This window comes from Megalops cyprinoides, chromosome 12, assembly GCF_013368585.1.
Source record: "Megalops cyprinoides isolate fMegCyp1 chromosome 12, fMegCyp1.pri, whole genome shotgun sequence".
NCBI classification, from domain to species: domain Eukaryota; kingdom Metazoa; phylum Chordata; class Actinopteri; order Elopiformes; family Megalopidae; genus Megalops; species Megalops cyprinoides.
The window spans coordinates 13,075,795-13,092,921 of record NC_050594.1 but is presented as its reverse complement, the minus strand read 5'-3'; the positions used below and the strand labels follow the sequence as shown (position 1 = coordinate 13,092,921).

Here is a 17,127-nt window from a genome sequence, read left to right as displayed (position 1 = left end):
TGCATTCATATACCATCTTTTACTCTTTCAAGCAGCTCAAAATGCCTTGCAACGGGAGAGCGTGACTCACCTCAACCACCTCCAATGCGTAGCCTGTTTGATGCACAGCAGCCATTTGGCGTCAGGATGTTCAGGTGGAGATGGTAGGTTCTGTTTATTTCCCTAAAGCAGGGGGTTATTAGATGGCCATGATCAGAGACAACACTATGTCCACCGCTTGTTTAGGACCATATTACAATTCACCAGGACTCCACATACAGCAGATACAGTGTGCGGATGGCTTTCAATATCTTTGGAGAAACAAAACATTAGTGCAAACATGTTTTCACTTTGTCTTAGATTTTTGTCTTTTGGACTGAAAACCCTGATTCAATGAGATAAGTGGATGTTAATATTCCATGAGTAATCATTCAGACAGATGTTTCAACTGTATAATGGGAAGAACACAGAGGAAGGTGTATTTCTCTTATCCACAAAGGCAAATGGTTTTATGATTGATTATGGTTCCCAGACAGCAGGTGTGTGTTTTAATCGTCCTTAATCTGTCTGTCTTTACACAGTTTGCATTTGTGTGCAAACTATGTGCACCCTGATGAGTAAAACAATCTTGAATACGTTGAATAAAATAAATGCATATATCTGTCGTACGCACACATAACGCGCTTCTGCCGTATTTCAGAAAACGAACACCCCTCATGCAGGTAAAAAACTGACGCGCGTTAACCTTCCTCGGTCAAGCAACAGCGCGATGAGCGACACTTAATTACATGCGCAGCGCTGGGAGTTGCAGTCTGATGGACACCAAATCGTGTCCAATTAAATTTTGCAGGTGGCTTTGGATATTCGTGCATACGGGGCCGTTTGACCTATCAGGAGCCGCTCTAGGCGGATCTTACGCAAATAGTTCTGGCAAGGGAGACGCCAGCGGTCCATTCATTCAGAGACCGGGAAGACAAGGTGATTCAGTGACGCGGGATTTCTTTCCGAAGAACAGGTGCTGACATATTGTCCGATTAACAACCGCACGTCGCAGTAACATAACAGTCTTGTTTCTGATAGAACAAGGCAGAAGGACCTATTATCAGAAAGGGAATTCCCGGGTAAGTGAAATGGTTATTTTTTAATTCTAGTGAGTAATGTGCAAATATATAACACTGATGTTGAATATTACTACTTTCTTACATGGCAAAGCACAGCAATTTTTACTGTATCTTGAGCAAAAGCAGAACAATCAAAAGAGAGGGTTTAAAATGTTCAATGCATTTGTTATTTTTATTTATTTTATTATTATTATTTTTTTGCCTTTACCTGTTTGTTTTTTTTGGGGGGGGGGGGGGGGGCGTTGTGTTGGGGGTGATGAGAGTGGAAAATAATATGAAATATAGTTATATTACCTATAAATCTATAATAGTTAATAGTTGATAATATAAATAATATAAGTTGATAAATACAATAATCTCAATTGTTTAGTATATATAATAAATTTGTAGCATATAGTTTTTGAATTCTGTATGAGTGGAAAAAATAATCAAGCTTAGGTTAAGGGAAATTATGTTCTGTCAGTGCAGAGGTAATGCTAAAGAATCCATTTGACAAGTTGAATTGTATGTGTTACGGCAGGCCACGTTCAGACAGCGCAAGCGTTCCATTCACAAGTGTTCCATGACACGCTACTACAGAGAACGATTTTTTTTTTTTTTTAAATCCCATTGTCTTTAAATGTCAGCGTTAGCCTTTGCTGGACGTAACTTCAGAGTGGTGTGGAAAGCATGCTAGTGTGAGCCCTCTCCAGCAAAATCCCATAACAGCACAGCGTAGACAGGCGGGAGATGCACAGAGGAAGAAGACAGATGTGCAGAGAGAAGAGAAGGGCAGAGGAAGACAAGCTGCCTGATGACAGAGAGATGCGCAGAGCATGATAGAGTGTGTGAGATTATCTTGGTGAGAGGTCGCTGTGTGTTGTGTCTGCAAGACCCGTGCGTGTGTGTTTGTGTGTAAGAGAAACAGGGAGGGCATTTTAACTCTTTCAGCTGGCGTGGATAACAGGTAACCTCTACCTGCTAAAGGTTACTGCTAACTGTCCCACAGACTGTGGAATAGTTCTGAATTTTGACTCTTTGTCTTGCTGCCCTGCAACACAGAGAACGGTCATTGAAAACAGCCTTTCAGAAACTGGACGTGTTAATCGTGTTTTCTGTCACTATCGTTTGTGTCTATCAGAGATTTTCACAAATGTACACCCAGGAGTTTCGTCTTCTGATTCTCGGGGTTCGTCCGGTGCTCTTGCAGTGGTAATGGCCATGACTGCAGAGCCCGGGCGAGTTTAGCAGAGTTGCAATCAATGCTCTGATGGCATGATTGAATTAGGATGGCTAGACTGAAAATATGAGCAAATGTTCCCTCTAAAGGCTAACGGGACCCTGTGCTTTTATAATGCAGAATAGTAAAGGGCATGAGTCTGGATTTAGCTCGACAGGTGATGTTCGGAGGGCGGAATGCACCATTTACATTTGCATTGTGTCCTTTAGCAGGTGATATTATCCAGAGCGACTTACACAGAAAAAGAAGTGCAACAAATAAAGTTGCATGAATGATGGTACATACAGCACTATCTGCTGGCAAATTTTTAACCATTGTGTGATCATACCATAAATACTATGCACCATGCACAGAGAGAAAGGTGAATCCGTGAACGGATCTTTCTGGTCAGGTCGAAGCTTTATCACACAGAACAATGCGGAAATTTCCACAGATCAGTCAACGGTGGAACAGAAATGTGCTGCACTGTATTTGGAGTCTGCTGTTGCAAGTCAGTTACTCAAACAGATTTACCTTGTTATCTCCATCTGGCTTCTGTCGGACAATTGTTGAAATGATGAGAAATGCTGGTATCTGGAGGAGAACTCCTATGAAAACGGCCAGCAGGTAGTGTTTACCTTTCATTGACAAAGGTGACAAAGAAAGAGGCTCTTTGCCACTTTGGTGAATACCAGAATGTATATCCACCCACTGTCATAGTAAGCCAGTTGGATAGCATTTTAGGGTGGCTGTGTGGGTTACTGAACCTGTATTCCCAAGGTAGCAGATTCAATTCCCATGTGGGGCACTAATGTGGGACTCGTAAATAAGAAATTGCTTCTGGTAATATACCACTGTATAATTGAATATACTGTATGAGCCATGTAAGTTGTCCTGGACTCCTAAACAAAATGATGACATTACAGCTGCTGAACAGAAAGTGTGTAACTGCCTGAATACTCGGGTCCTGCTCACCTGTCCGTCTCCATGTCTATCAGGCAAAGAGCATCGACAGATGGGCTTGTGGGAGGGGCCTGAATTCCACAGTACGGACTTTGACAAATCTCCCACACGCCTGCAGCAATTGATGTACAGTAGCCATGATTATCACATTGTTCCATACAAGAATTGTGCAGACCAACGTGATTTTGTGGTCTGCATTCCTAACATGATAGAAAAGTAAAAAGATATACATTACCTTAATGAGCAATTTCCCAGAGAGGAAAAAAGTTACATGGTGACAGCAGACAGCATGATATAGCAGACACCATTGACTAAATTGGGATGCAAAATGCTTGGTATACACAACATATCACACACATTGGAAATGCCAATTTTATATTAGGCTTGTCTCACTGCAATAACCTCGGCACTCATGCAAGAGGGCTGAGACAAGACAAATGCAATCCTCTGGTGCAGTCGCATGCATCCACTGGCTATTTCTAACACTACAAGTCACACAGCACACTACAGTAGAATGGACTCTCATTGGAGGATAGGCACCACTCCACTAATTTCATCTGAGCAACTCACACCCCTCCTGACAAGTCGCAGTGTGTCTGAGAGCAGTGAGTTTTTTTTTTTTTTTTCTGCTGCTGTGGAATTGTGGGAATTGTTGACCTATAACATGGCTGGTTTGGAACCCAGGCCATAGGCTTCAGCCTGCACTTAAAGTGAACGCCTTGGCAACTGAGTCACTACACCTCTACCCTTTTAATAGCTTCCATGGGATCTCTGATGACCACACTGATTCAGGACCTCATATAAGTTTACATTTGACAGATGATGTCTCCAACAGCACAGTGTCCCCATGGAACGTTGGATTTTTTAACAACAGGGAAGGGTGAAGAGTGAGGAGGGAAGAGTGCCCCCCACTGGCCCATTTTTCATTTCAAAATGGAAAAAAAAGAAATTGGCAAACACAACACACATAACCACCCCTGAAGAGATGTTGAGACCACTGGTGAGACTGGATTTGACAGAATTTTTCCAGTGGAGTTCTACTTTATATTGAAGACTGAATGATAGATTCTTACTTGGAGAATGTTGTAACAAACCACTGCCTGTTGTATGCATAGAACTGAAAGCTGAATTATTTTACATTGTGAGACATTTTAAAATTACATTACATCACATTATTGTCATTTTAAAATAAATTACAAGATGCAACAAAAGTATATACATCAAAGGAGAAAAAGCAGCACAGCTGGTCCTGTTACAGAGTGTTACAGACTGCTGAATTGTGGAGGGTTATTCTCAGATTTCCATAGTCTGTTTGAAGTTATTGATCAGGGTTTTGGCATGCTGAGCGACCTCTTTGTTGTCGAAATAGAGGAAGCGTGTTCTGTTTTTTTTCTGCTGGCTTTGACTGCTCCTGTCTTTATTTACTTGTTTTGATAGATCTCAGGTTATTTTACTAGCAAAACAATTATGAGTGAAATTTATAAGAATGGGAGACGCTGTCAAGTACATACAACCGCTTTGCACCTTTGCAACCGCTTATGTTGTTTGTAGTGTTTCTTTAAGCTGTGTAATTCTTGCTTTGGTTGTATATTCATACATGCAGGACTAGGGTTGCTCTGTTGTGAAGGAGGCAGGGTTGTTAGAAGACCCATGGGGTGTCTGCTATCAGCAGAGCCATGGCTAAAAGCTCTCCATATAAATGTACAGTGAGGTGTGTATGGATAGCCTCTTTCTTGTTGGGAATGATCGTTTTAAACCCGTGAGACCTGGCTTTTATATTCCACTAATACAGATGAATAAAAGAGCATTTAATTGCACTGACGACTATAGTGTGGAGCCTGTTATTTCCACTATACATGGCAAAGGACTCATGCACTTCCATAAGAGCTATGCTGTGCGAGCATCTGAGCTGCAGAAGCGATGGATATTAAGAGAACGTGCATGGGAATGGGAAGGGACACGGGTGGTTACAAATCTGGGGAATTATGGGTGAAATTCAGTTTCCTACCAGGGATTTTGAGCACATTGTTGAGTATAACCCACAGCTCCATCCTGATGCCTACATTTACACAATGTGAAGTGCTGAGGATTTATAGAATATCCCCATTATCTGTCACAAAATACAGCCTACACATGTAAAATCTGCCCTGAGCAAAACCAGAGCTGTCAAAAGAGACCTTTAATATGCTATTATATTCGGAGACTGATTCAGGCTGTTCAAGACTTTGAACCGGTTTAAGTCGCAACCTTTATGCACTGTATATACTATTGATACATTCCAGACATCCCCAGCTCATAGCTGTTCCAGCTCATATGTCACATCCTCAAGTACTGTCAAACAATGTCTATTAGTAATGACTTTTATCCTATTTTTTTTCTTTCTTTAACAGAAAAGGTATAATAATAAAATCTTTGAAAGAATCTACATATTTGTTTCCTATTAGTCAACGCCAGGTAGTTTCTCTGTCTGTCTCTCTTTCTCTCTTTCCTTGCTGATAAGTAGACGTGGGAAAGAATAGGAAACGGGAAACAGAAAGTTCAGGGGAGGTCAGCAGAAAGGCGCAGAAAGTGCAGTCCTGCTCTGTGGTACAGCAGGCAAGAGCTGCTTTCCTCAGTGGAAAGGTCCTGAAGTCTTTCCTGTGCGTTGATGAGCAGGTCAGCCATGCCAAAGCAATGGAGGAAGCGCCGCTGTGAGCACAGTGAGACACGGCTAATAACAACTGATTTTGACTTGCTGTTTCCTTTGTCTGTGACAAAGGCAATGTCCTCTTGAAAGCCCTCAGCCATCCCAGACAGCTCCTGAGAGGAACCAGGGGGAATCACCCCTCCCCTCCCCCCGACTGTGGCTGGGACAGGCCGTTCTGCAGCACTTTACTGCTCTTCCCACTGTGGGACAGTTAGAGCCATGTTTCCCCTTCATGCATGGTCAGGGTGCAACCAGCAGACACACACACACACACACACACACACAAGCAGACTGATACATGCTCACACACATATACACACACTGGCAGACAGCTCACACACACAGAAGTCGTTTTTCTCACTACTCAAAGTGAGGATTGTGAAGACTAAATGACTGACCTAGTGCATGTTATAAAAACCAACACTGTGTTACTTCTCGTACCTTAGCTTATCATTTTGGCATGATCACCTGGCTCACTATGAATTATGTCTTCTCCCTTGGCGATTTCTACCTTTCCAGGACAGGACTTCATCCCTAGCTTCACAGACTAATCCATGAACCCCACCCCAGAACTGTGTATGAGTGTGTGCATGTGTGTGTGTGTGAGTGTGTGCATTGGAGGATTGCCTCCACTGTTTCCATGTGAGTGCGGAGGTAGTCATGCAGACTACATATATGTATACATACAGGTAGCATATAAGTATAAATCCAAATGACCCGTTGACTGCTTGACTGACTTACACAGTGCTCAGACTACCCACACCGCAGAGCGGCCAAATCCAGGTTTCAGTCCTTCAGGGGGAGCCAAACAAATGTGTTGAATCGGTAATGAAATCATGACCCAGTTCTGAAAGGCTGAGCAGTAGGGTTTCACGGCCTTGACCTCAGCGCTAATGAGAGATGAAAACGGCGAAGGTTGTAGGAGATGAGAGGAGAGGGGAGAGAGCGCATCGCTATAGAAACAGCGCCTGTTCTGGTCCAAAGACTTCAGTATAATACAAGGCAGCAGGACCCTGGGAGGGAGAGAGAGACAAAAAAGTGAGAGGTCCAAAGAGAGAAAAAAGAGATTGACAGGTGGGGGGAGAGATATAGGGAAAGAGATTGATGCTGTCTCCAGCCCAGAAGTAGGACATTTACATTAACATTTATTCATTTGGCAAAAGCTTTTATCCAAAGCGACTTACAAATGAGGCAGAGTACAACACAAGCAAAAAGTAGGAAACACATGCTTGAATCAGTTTGGTACACCAGCTTGTCTGTGTGGAGAGGAATGGGGGTGGGGGTACATTATGCCCAGAGTCAGTCATGTTTGTGTGAATTTGCCAGCTCAAAACAAGCAGTGACTTTAACGCTGCCTGACTCTCTATGGCATAATAATTCATCTGACACACCTTCTGGCTATACAGTATCTGTTCTCAAACTTGAGGCTTTAAATTTATTTTACTAAGCAACGCTACAAGCCAAATTGGAAGAAACGTAATTAAACAAGTGTATAACTCTCCACACTCAAATCACTACACCTGTAAATCTGTATCTCTCCAACTTTGTGTGCTCTCTCCCTACAGCTTGTCCAACTAATACTACTCCTGTGTTTAGTTTTTATGATGAATATTGACCTTCTTCATATAGTAACAAATTTAAGATTCAAAGATTTTAAGGTTTGGTGAGGTAATGAGAGGGAAATGTTGTACTGTGTCCCAAGGGACAAACACACCACATTATGATATAAGCAGCGTGGTCTCTGTTCTCCGTGCAGAAACTAGCAGCCAGGGACGATGGTGTTTACTGGTCTCTGGGCAAAAGGGCTTTGGTGAGCAGTCTGTCCCGTTTCCTTGACGACCAATTACACGATTTCTAAACGAACCAGGGCCCATAAAGCAACCTCTTTGCATGGAACATTTTTCCATCACAAAGGGGCCAGGACTCTCCTCAGACGACCACCTTCCCTGCAGTGATGCACTGTACGGTGCTGTGCAACCTCCCACAGCTCAACCTAAAATCTCACAGCCAACTGACCTCGCTCTGTTGGATTCAAACGCAATATGGGGATGGAATTTCATCTTACACTGTGCATGCGTGGGCTCAGATGTTTGTGCATATGAGAGTGTGTTTGTGTTTCTATGCATATGTATGTGTGTGCGTGTGCACTGTGTGCATGTGTGTGTGTGTTAGTGCGTGTGTGTGTGTGAGTGAGTGTGTGCGTGCACGACTTTAAGCAGGATCTTCGTGGTTTGGACAGCTAGAATTGCCTGTGTTGCCTTGACTGCCCCACCCCCCAACTGGACTGGGCCAAATCTGCACTCCATCATCCATTTCATCACATTAGTGCACCATATATACATGCCATGCTAAGATTGGTGTTACATCCTGCATTGCTCAATTCCGGGCCACACCTTTCCATTTGATCCTCTGGCCTGCAATGCAGTCTGATAGCTGTGACATCACCTGTGCCTGACCCCATAACTGCCATTGGCGGAAAAGACCTCTTTAAACCGGAACATATATATAAACCAAACTGCATTTAACCTGCATTCACCATTGTGGCACTGTTAACTTCTGCTTTGACAGCAGAAGAGAAACAGCCAATTATACAGGTTTTACGAGGCCTTACACAGTGAATTCTGAGGAAGAGTGTCAAACATGTTCATTTTTTTACAACAGATGTTTGCAAAGGTCCCCATATTAAACCTTACACTGCCTGACACCCTCAAGTAATGACCATTTCTAAGGGACAAAAATAGCAAGAAGAGGTGACTCCATCATCTAAACACATCATATTGTCTAAAGCTTCAGAATGTTTAAACACAAAGCACACAGTGTACTGGTCTATGTCCTCATTCACACTAAGCAAGTGAAATATATACATGTGTGTATGTTATTAACTGAAATTCATTCAGCTGAACCGAACATTTGATGTATAAGGCACTGTATACTGCATTACTTCTATCCAAATTACCTCTGTACTTTATATCCTGTGACTTATTTATACTCGTTTTCCTCCTAATTAACTATTGTGAATGAGGTAAAGTATACTGAGATTCAAACCTGTGATCTTCAGCTGCGTGAGTGTGTGTGTGTATGTATTGTATGTGCCTTTCTAGTTTCCCATAAATGTCTGTGATGTCTTGCCACAGAGAAAAGAAGTATAGAAGGAAAATCAATATCCAGTGAAACAGAGCATAATCAGGCCTCAGCACCCCTCCTCACTGTGCCCAGCCTCTGTCTCATCTCACAGCAATTTCAAAGGAGCAGTCTCTGATGTGGATTAGCCTTTCGCTACGTCACAAGCAACAAACACACAGGGCAAAGCTAATCGACCCACAAGTGTGAGACAGGGGCAGGGGATGAAAGAACCAGACTGCCTGCCAAACGCTGACAGCCCAAAAAATGCTCAACCAGGCACGGCGTAAGCCTTTCCTTCCAGAAGGAAAACCGCCGATAAAGCTCCAGTGGAGAACTCTGATTTGCCACAGGGCGGGAAAAAAGAATGTGTTCGGTCACTGTGCGAGGAGAACAATGACTAGTCGTTTTGGTGTAAAATAATGCTGCATAATTCAACTTCAACTCTAACAGAGTAGACAACCCCTGTTCCAAGGCGCTGCGCATTTCCAGGAGCTGAATTCTTTAATAAAATCATGAGTAAAGTCTGAACGAATGGAGGTACACTGGGATTCAGACTGGTGATCCTCAGTTGCAGAGTCCAATGGTCTGTTTGCGGAGCCCTTCTACTGCAGCTCTGACCACTGCCCCACACTGCTACTTGTACCGCTGTTCTACTGCCCCACACCCCTGCTCTGACCACTGCTCCACACCCCTGCTCTGACCACTGCTTCACACTGCGGCTCTGACCACTGCCCCACACTGCTTTTTAATACAATTTTCAGGACAAGTCTCATAATTCCATGATTTCCAGCTTTTTTGCACATTTTATGGCACATGCAAAAATCAGGGCCTCAGGAGGGCTCTCAAGGTTTCGGTACTCCATAGACTGAATGTACATAAGATCATAATTTTAATGATGACAAACAGCTATTAGTTCCTCTAAGTTTCTCACCTGTGGTCCAGAGCATTTCTAGCACTGTGGCTTTGAATACTTTACAGATTCCCCTACAAATCCTGGTAAGTCACTGCATATATAGATAGCTCTGCATGAAAAATTACTTCCAAGTGACAGTGTGAAATTTACCTTTATCTAATATCCACCTATGCCCTCTTATTCAGCTGACAGAACTCAGCTGGAAATAGCTGCTGTAGTCCACTTTATTAACCCCGTTTAAAAATTTAAAAACCTCAATTAAATCCCCTGCGGTCTCGTTTTTGCTGAGACCAAAGAGATTAAGTGTCTGAAGTCTCTCCTCATAACTTATGCTTGAGACTCATAACCAGTTTTGTCTTATTTCTCTGTACTTTTTAGAGCCTATGTGTCCTTCTTAATGTGTGGTTAATGATGCAATGCAGGATAATGGATGATATTAATGATCAGGATTACAATAATTATGATGATGACGATAGCGGTGGGGATGATGACGGTGATGATAGGAGTGGTAATTATAATAATTAAGATAGTGATGGTGATTATGACAAATATGAAGATGATGATGATGGCGATGCTGATGCTGATGTTGATAGTGATGGTGATGATGATGAACCTCAAGCAGGTGTCACGCCTGTCTTTTCCATCTCTGGTGTCCATGTCACCCGTCCAGGAGGGAAAAATAAGGACAATGGGGAAAAACAACACCAAGCTAGCCCCGGAGGTCCTGGACGATCTGACCAAAAGCACGGAGTTCAACGAGGCCGAACTGAAGCAGTGGTACAAGGGCTTCCTGAAGGACTGTCCAAGTGGCATTCTCAACCTGGAGGAGTTCCAGCAGCTCTATGTCAAGGTGAGAGGTCACCTAATGTGGGGTCACCAAGTGAGGTGACACGTGACAGGGGCGTGTGACAAAAAGATGGGAACACTGGGGTACTCAACACTGCCACGTCCACAACAGGGATACAACACGAAGGAGGATCCCAAAGTGAAAAGAGAAATTATGACCATTTTGTAGTTTTAAGCATTAAATGAACTCATCCTCGTGCTTGTGATCAAAAACAAGAACCGAAAAAAAACACAAATAGCAGAAACCACTGTTTGTTTTGTGGCATGCAAATCATCCTTCAGAACATACTGCATCAATAACCTTTGACATTAAACACAACAGTACAATGAAAGAACCACCGATTGCTGGTCATTTGCTAGCAGCTGTCCAGCTAGGATGAAAAGCTGACAGATTTTAGAATCCTCCTGCAGTGTTCCGTTCAGAACGTGAAATAATTGTTCCCTTGTCCCATTATGTGCACTGACTGCAGCCTTTGTTCCTGCTGTCAGCCTCACCACAGTCTGTCTGTCCCCAGCCACCGCAGCCTATCTATCCCATGATCACGCAGCTCCGTAGCTGTGCCGCTTCTGTCGCAGTGATGTCATAATGACATTACAGAAGTGTGGGATGGGCAGTCACAGTGGAGGCGCGCAGGTTGCTAAAAAAAATGCCACGCTGATCGGAACGCTAGATAGCGTGGGACACCGCGAACCGAAACGCTGCAACACTGCAGCCAGTAGTTGAATTTCCGTCTGAATTTCCATGCTGATGTACGCAGTCAGTCTCGAGTCTTGAGACCCATCTCATTGCAGGTAAGATGGTGTCTGCAACTGTGACCAGCCCATCCAAACTTGTGGTCAGGCAGGACGGTATCCATTGAAAGATTTAAAAAAAAAATAAATGCTGAAAGTGTTCTTTGCTTATTTACACGATCTTTCACTGTGGCTCAAACAAAGACACAAAATAGAAAGATTTCAGCCCTGGAAAATGAGCTCTGTTTGTCTGTCTGCCAGTTTTTCCCGTATGGCGACGCCTCCAAGTTTGCGCAGCATGCCTTCCGCACGTTCGACAAGAACGGCGACGGCACCATCGACTTCCGGGAGTTCATCTGCGCCCTGTCTATCACCTCACGGGGCAGCTTCGAGCAGAAGCTCAACTGGGCCTTCAACATGTACGACCTGGACGGAGACGGAAGGATCACACGCATGGAGATGCTGGAAATCATTGAGGTGAAGCCCTGTGTGTGTGTGTGTGTGTCAGTGTACAGCTTTACAGTCTATACTTCACAACAACTCTTTGTGCCCCTCCCTTTCATCTTGCTTTCCCCTGGCCCCTCCTTTTTTCTATCCTGGGCCCTCCTCCACATTACTCCCTGCTCTTGTTCACTGTCTCTCCTGGCTCCTCCCCTTTAGTATATCCTGGCCCCTCCCCTTTGTATCATTGAGCCCCGCCCCTTTCCCACTCCCTGACCCTCCTGTTTTCTCCTTGTTTCTCAGGCGATCTACAAGATGGTCGGCACGGTGATCATGATGCGCATGAATGAGGATGGCCTGACCCCTCAGCAGAGAGTGGACAAGATCTTCAGTAAGATGGACAAGGACCACAACGATGAGATCACGCTGGAGGAGTTCAAGGAGGCGGCCAAGAGCGACCCCTCCATCGTCCTGCTACTTCAGTGCGACATGCAGAAGTAGAGTGCTGAGGGTGTGGGGGGGGAGGGGGGGTGATCGCATGGAGAGTGCAGGCTGAAAAAGAATGAGAGAGAAAAGAGAGCGAGGTTAAGAAAGAGTAGGAGTGATTATAAAAATATTGACCTAACTGCCATTCTGTGAGGCTCAGCTTCTAACTAGCAGGCTGAATCCAGTTTTATATTGTTTTTTTTTTTTTTTTTTACAGAGAGACTGCAATTAAAATGGCCTCTCAAATGTGATGTAAAAGAGCACATTTCACATTTGCTATTACGATCCTATCATTTCTCATTTTGATGTATCACTCCAGTGTGAAACGGCTTGAGAAATTAGTTTTTTCACATTAGTCAAATACCATCGGTTTCCTGCCTGCAAAATACATGAGCTATTTAACATGGAAACATGTTCAGAATTTTGTTCATTCCTACAAATACTCAATGAAATCTTGGTTTGTGTATGCAATGCTCCATATGTCTGGGTGAGGCCAATACTGCTAGGATATATTATGTCAGTGCTTAATATTGGGATTGTAGACTATTTCTATAGTGTACAGTTACAAATGTCCTTTTTGATTTAATGGCATCCATACAGTACCAAATTAAAAATTTTCAACCTAATTTTTGTCTGACACAAACAAGCTACTTTTAACTACAATGCATTGGTACAGAGGAAATAAGCAGTGGAAACGAAATTCATGTTATGCATATGTGAAAGACATAAGAATGCTGTGGGTATAGGAGACAGGGCTCTTACTGAATGATGACTTTATTAGTTCAGACCCAGAGCACACACATTGCAGAGATATCAAAATTACCAGCCCACCTCTTTTTTGCACCTTTATAGAGGTGTGTGGATGCATCCCTGTGCTTCTTTGTTCTGATGTGTGATGGTATGGCATTGCTGTACTAACATGTTACCCAATCAGAGCTCTTACTGGTGACATGCCCGACCTGCAATCAGCAGGGTGTGATAAACAGCGACAGTTTTGCTCACAATAAGCAATCAAAAACTCTTTGTGTGTGAAAACATCCCTGGAACATTAAGGCTGATTATGTGAGCTGGCATTTTGCTCATTTGAGGCAATTAAAGCAGGCGGATCTCTTGCACAGGAAAGGTCAGGGTAGCCATTATAAGATCTTCTCCCTCTTCCCTCCATGTTTCTCTCTGCCCCCCCCCCCCCCCCCCCCCCCCCCCCCACCACCACCACCACCACCACCACCAAGTCTTAACAACTGTGATAATAAGAAACCGACACCCTCCAGCACTTGCGCAGATACATAACAGTACCAACAGAACTAAACTGCAGTAAATTACAGAGCCCAAAGGGGTTATGGTAGTTCACAGGATTTACAGCAGTCATGAAGCTTATGGTAAACAACACACACACACACACATACACACACACACACATACAGAACACAGTAACCTCTCAGCATGCTTGTTGTCTTTTAACTGTGAAAATGTGACCTCTAACAGCAGTATCACAGAACAGACCAGATTGGTTTTGCAAATTTCTCTCATGCTTTTCAAGTAATGGGTGTATTGAGGATGTGTTGAGGAGTCCAGGAGGAGCATACAGCTAAGAGAATGCTGGAATGATCTCTCTGCCAGAGGATGTGGGCCTCTCCCTGCATCAGACAACTCCCTTAGACAGGAAGAGAGAAAATAGGGCCTTCTTTACATACGTATACAGAAATGTATATAATCATCATCGTTACGAATATGTCACTATATATATATCCATTGTACAATACCTTGTTGCTTTTGCTCACAAGTGCTATATACATTGCATTTGTTCAATATTATATAAGTGTCAGTTTTCTCTGATTGCGGGATCGGTTGCTCTCCAGATTAAAAGTAGTAAAGGTGCTGTGCAATTCACCGTAAGGCTTTAATTAAATTTTCCCCCAAAACAATCCTTTGTCATCACTTTAGGATGAGGAAGAAAAGTTTCCCATTCGCAGTCGTATTTAAACGCCAATTGTCTGTGTCATTTAATCCAGAAAATAATCTGCGGTATCAATTGCTCCTTGCTGATGGTGCGGGCCGATGATGAAAAATAAACAAGTTCCCACTGCCCTCTAGCGATGAGAAGTAGAAACCTTTTTGGACTAAACAAATATCAAATATTGTTACAATCAGGTTTCAGCCTTTGGTCATTATTTATCAGTGATAGCCTATTCACACAACTGCAGGCAAAATGTAAACTCCTAGAAGCTTGCCTTGAAACCTTTCATGCGCACGAACGTTGCATTGTTGCAGACCGGTAACTGGCAATGCGGGGGCAAGACTGAGGACAAGCGCCATTGCCTTCTGTTGGTCACTTCATTCCGACAAGGGTCGGGCTGTTTGAAAAACGAGCTCCAAACCATGATCGTCTAGAAAATACCCTGTTCCTTTACACGCTATACATTAAACTATCTTAACATATATTTGTATATGCATATTGCTCGTTTGTAGTATCTTAAGTAGCCTATCTTAAGGACGTGGACATTCAAATAATTATCAAAAGCCGTCTTGGAATCATAAGTATTCAGAATTTTAATTGTTGCTGATTTGTTGTGGCAGTGGTGGAAGTGAAAATGTCACGAGGATGTTGCAAATCCAAGTTTGGCATGGTGTCACTATCTTGCTCGACGCAGAAAGTGTCCGTAAGTGCTGATCAAGAAGATTCCCCGACCACAATTCTGACTGTCAGTTCTAACCGCTGTCTCGCACTGAGTCAGAGAAGCCCCGTATACGTGGTGTTAGTACATTCATTTGCTGTGTTTTGTTATTCTGTTACCACTGTTAGCTTTTCTAAACCTGGCTGAATAACATAGTCATGGTTGCGGACGGCCCGTTGTCTCAAATAATTGAATGGTTTCAGTGCATTGTGTTCGAATGGGTAATCGGCATAGATCAGTAGTGATTAGTATGTTAGGGTGCATTTTAAACAGTCTATAGTAGTAGCATTCTCAGCCTGTTGTGTAAACAAAACAGAAAATGATAAAAATAAATTAATTACATTGAAATTTCCATCGGGACCCCAGAAACATTTCCATTGGGTGAAGTCCCACCTCACGAGGTAAATGTGCCTCCTTTCTTTACTCCTCTGTGGTGGTGAGACCTTAGATGTAAATGTCTGCAAAGCGATAAAGCCCTGCACAGACAGCAGGGAGCGTGTGAATTGGTGAATGTTTGAAGATGAATAATTTCTCATGGGTGACATTTCTCACATTGGCTAAGTTTCGGTCTCTTTCCTCTTAGGAGGCGAACTGTTCAGTAGTTGCTGTCATGGAACACAGCTGTGTGTGTGTGTGTGTATGTTTTGGGGGGTTACTTTGGGCATTAATCATAAAGTATTAGCTCCAATTTGTAATTACACTCATTATTTTAAGAAGAAAAAACGGCCCTTTGCATCTTTGTTACAGCTTCATCTAAGCGTAATTGCTAACTGTGCTTTTTGATTCCGTGTAATGCTATGTGGGAAGTTCAGATAAGATCTAATCAATATAGCGATGTTACCAATGCTATCTTTCCCATATTATCCCCTTGTCCTGAGCTGTACAGCTGAAGAAATATAGTAGTAACTCAGTTATATTGTAAATAATCATCTGAGTGACCCTTAATGGACAGTACATGATATTTGTGTGTTTTTTGGTTTTTTTTTTGTAAGTAATTCTGGACTGCTTGGTGCTGGCATTCTGAGTCATGTGGCTTAGTTTAGCCAACGATGCTAAAAGAAGGAGGCAACGAACAGATGAACATTGCGTGGCCTGAACGGGCTGTGTGTTGTTGTAAAAACAGAATGTGACTGGGAATGGTTACCCCTGTCAGGTAGAAGGTGGTATGCTAGAAATATGTTAGGCAGCCTACAAAAATCAAGGACACCCATAGCTCTAAATAATCCAACACTGTAAAAACAGAAAAGAAGCAGAAAAAGTCTACGCTGTCAACATCTGTGCAATATCGATTCTTATGTTGTCTTTCTGTGCTTTGTACTTATGGTGTTATGGCAATATGATTGTTAAGTAGCATTGTTATTTTCGATATTTATTATTTTTTTTAATACCTTGAGAGAATAAAACAAATGGATGTCGGTCATGGGGTTAGCTGTTGTGTGGTTTTTGTTTCTCTCTGTGCAGATTCTCTGTACGTACCCATTCACCATCCATTGGGCTGTTCTCAACAATGAGCTTTGGAGAGAGGTTTAACAGTTACACTTATATTGACCAATTCCTGCTACCCTGATAATAAATAGTGAGCCTTTTTGCCACTGTACTGGAAAGATATAATATATTTCAGTAAAACTGTACTATCAACAATAAAATACAACAATCTATGTGAAAACAGGAACAGGTGGAAAAACCTGTGTTCAAGGTGTGACAGAGCACCTGGATGGGCCTGTCTCACAGTCCAGGGCTGATACAGTGAACCTGCAGTCAAGTCACCTGTGGTTTGCCACATTGTCCCTTTCTGATGACATGTACCTCCTCTACTTCACCGGCAGTGGGAGACATAAACCCTGAACAGCACTCTGCCACCCTGGATCCTTGTCATCAGCATTCCATCCCTGTTGTAGGTTAGAACTGACAGGGACCAATGAGCTGCAACCTGTAGGGGCAGTGTGGTGGAAGTCCAAGCGTTG

The 17,127-nt window shown here is 43.0% G+C and overlaps 1 protein-coding gene across 1 annotated transcript; it reads left to right on the top strand.

Annotated features, from left to right (window-relative positions):
• The first annotated feature begins 951 nt into the window (after positions 1-951).
• LOC118786657 (hippocalcin-like protein 4) lies at positions 952-12,503 on the top strand. Its single transcript, XM_036541865.1, has 4 exons — positions 952-1,100; positions 10,654-10,833; positions 11,823-12,038; positions 12,306-12,503. Exons 2-4 carry the CDS (start codon positions 10,672-10,674, stop codon positions 12,501-12,503), a joined length of 576 nt encoding a protein of 191 aa, XP_036397758.1. The 5' UTR covers positions 952-1,100; positions 10,654-10,671.
• The last annotated feature ends 4,624 nt before the right edge of the window (positions 12,504-17,127 follow it).

What these genes read in the sequence shown, in the direction of transcription:
- LOC118786657 (XM_036541865.1), top strand. Translation starts at nt 10,672, where the DNA reads ATGGGGAAAAACAACACCAAGCTAGCCCCGGAGGTCCTGGACGATCTG. An exon ending in TCCAGCAGCTCTATGTCAAG is followed by an intron (nt 10,834 to 11,822) that starts GTGAGAGGTCAC and finishes TCTGTCTGCCAG; the next exon opens with TTTTTCCCGTATGGCGACGC. An exon ending in AGATGCTGGAAATCATTGAG is followed by an intron (nt 12,039 to 12,305) that starts GTGAAGCCCTGT and finishes CTTGTTTCTCAG; the next exon opens with GCGATCTACAAGATGGTCGG.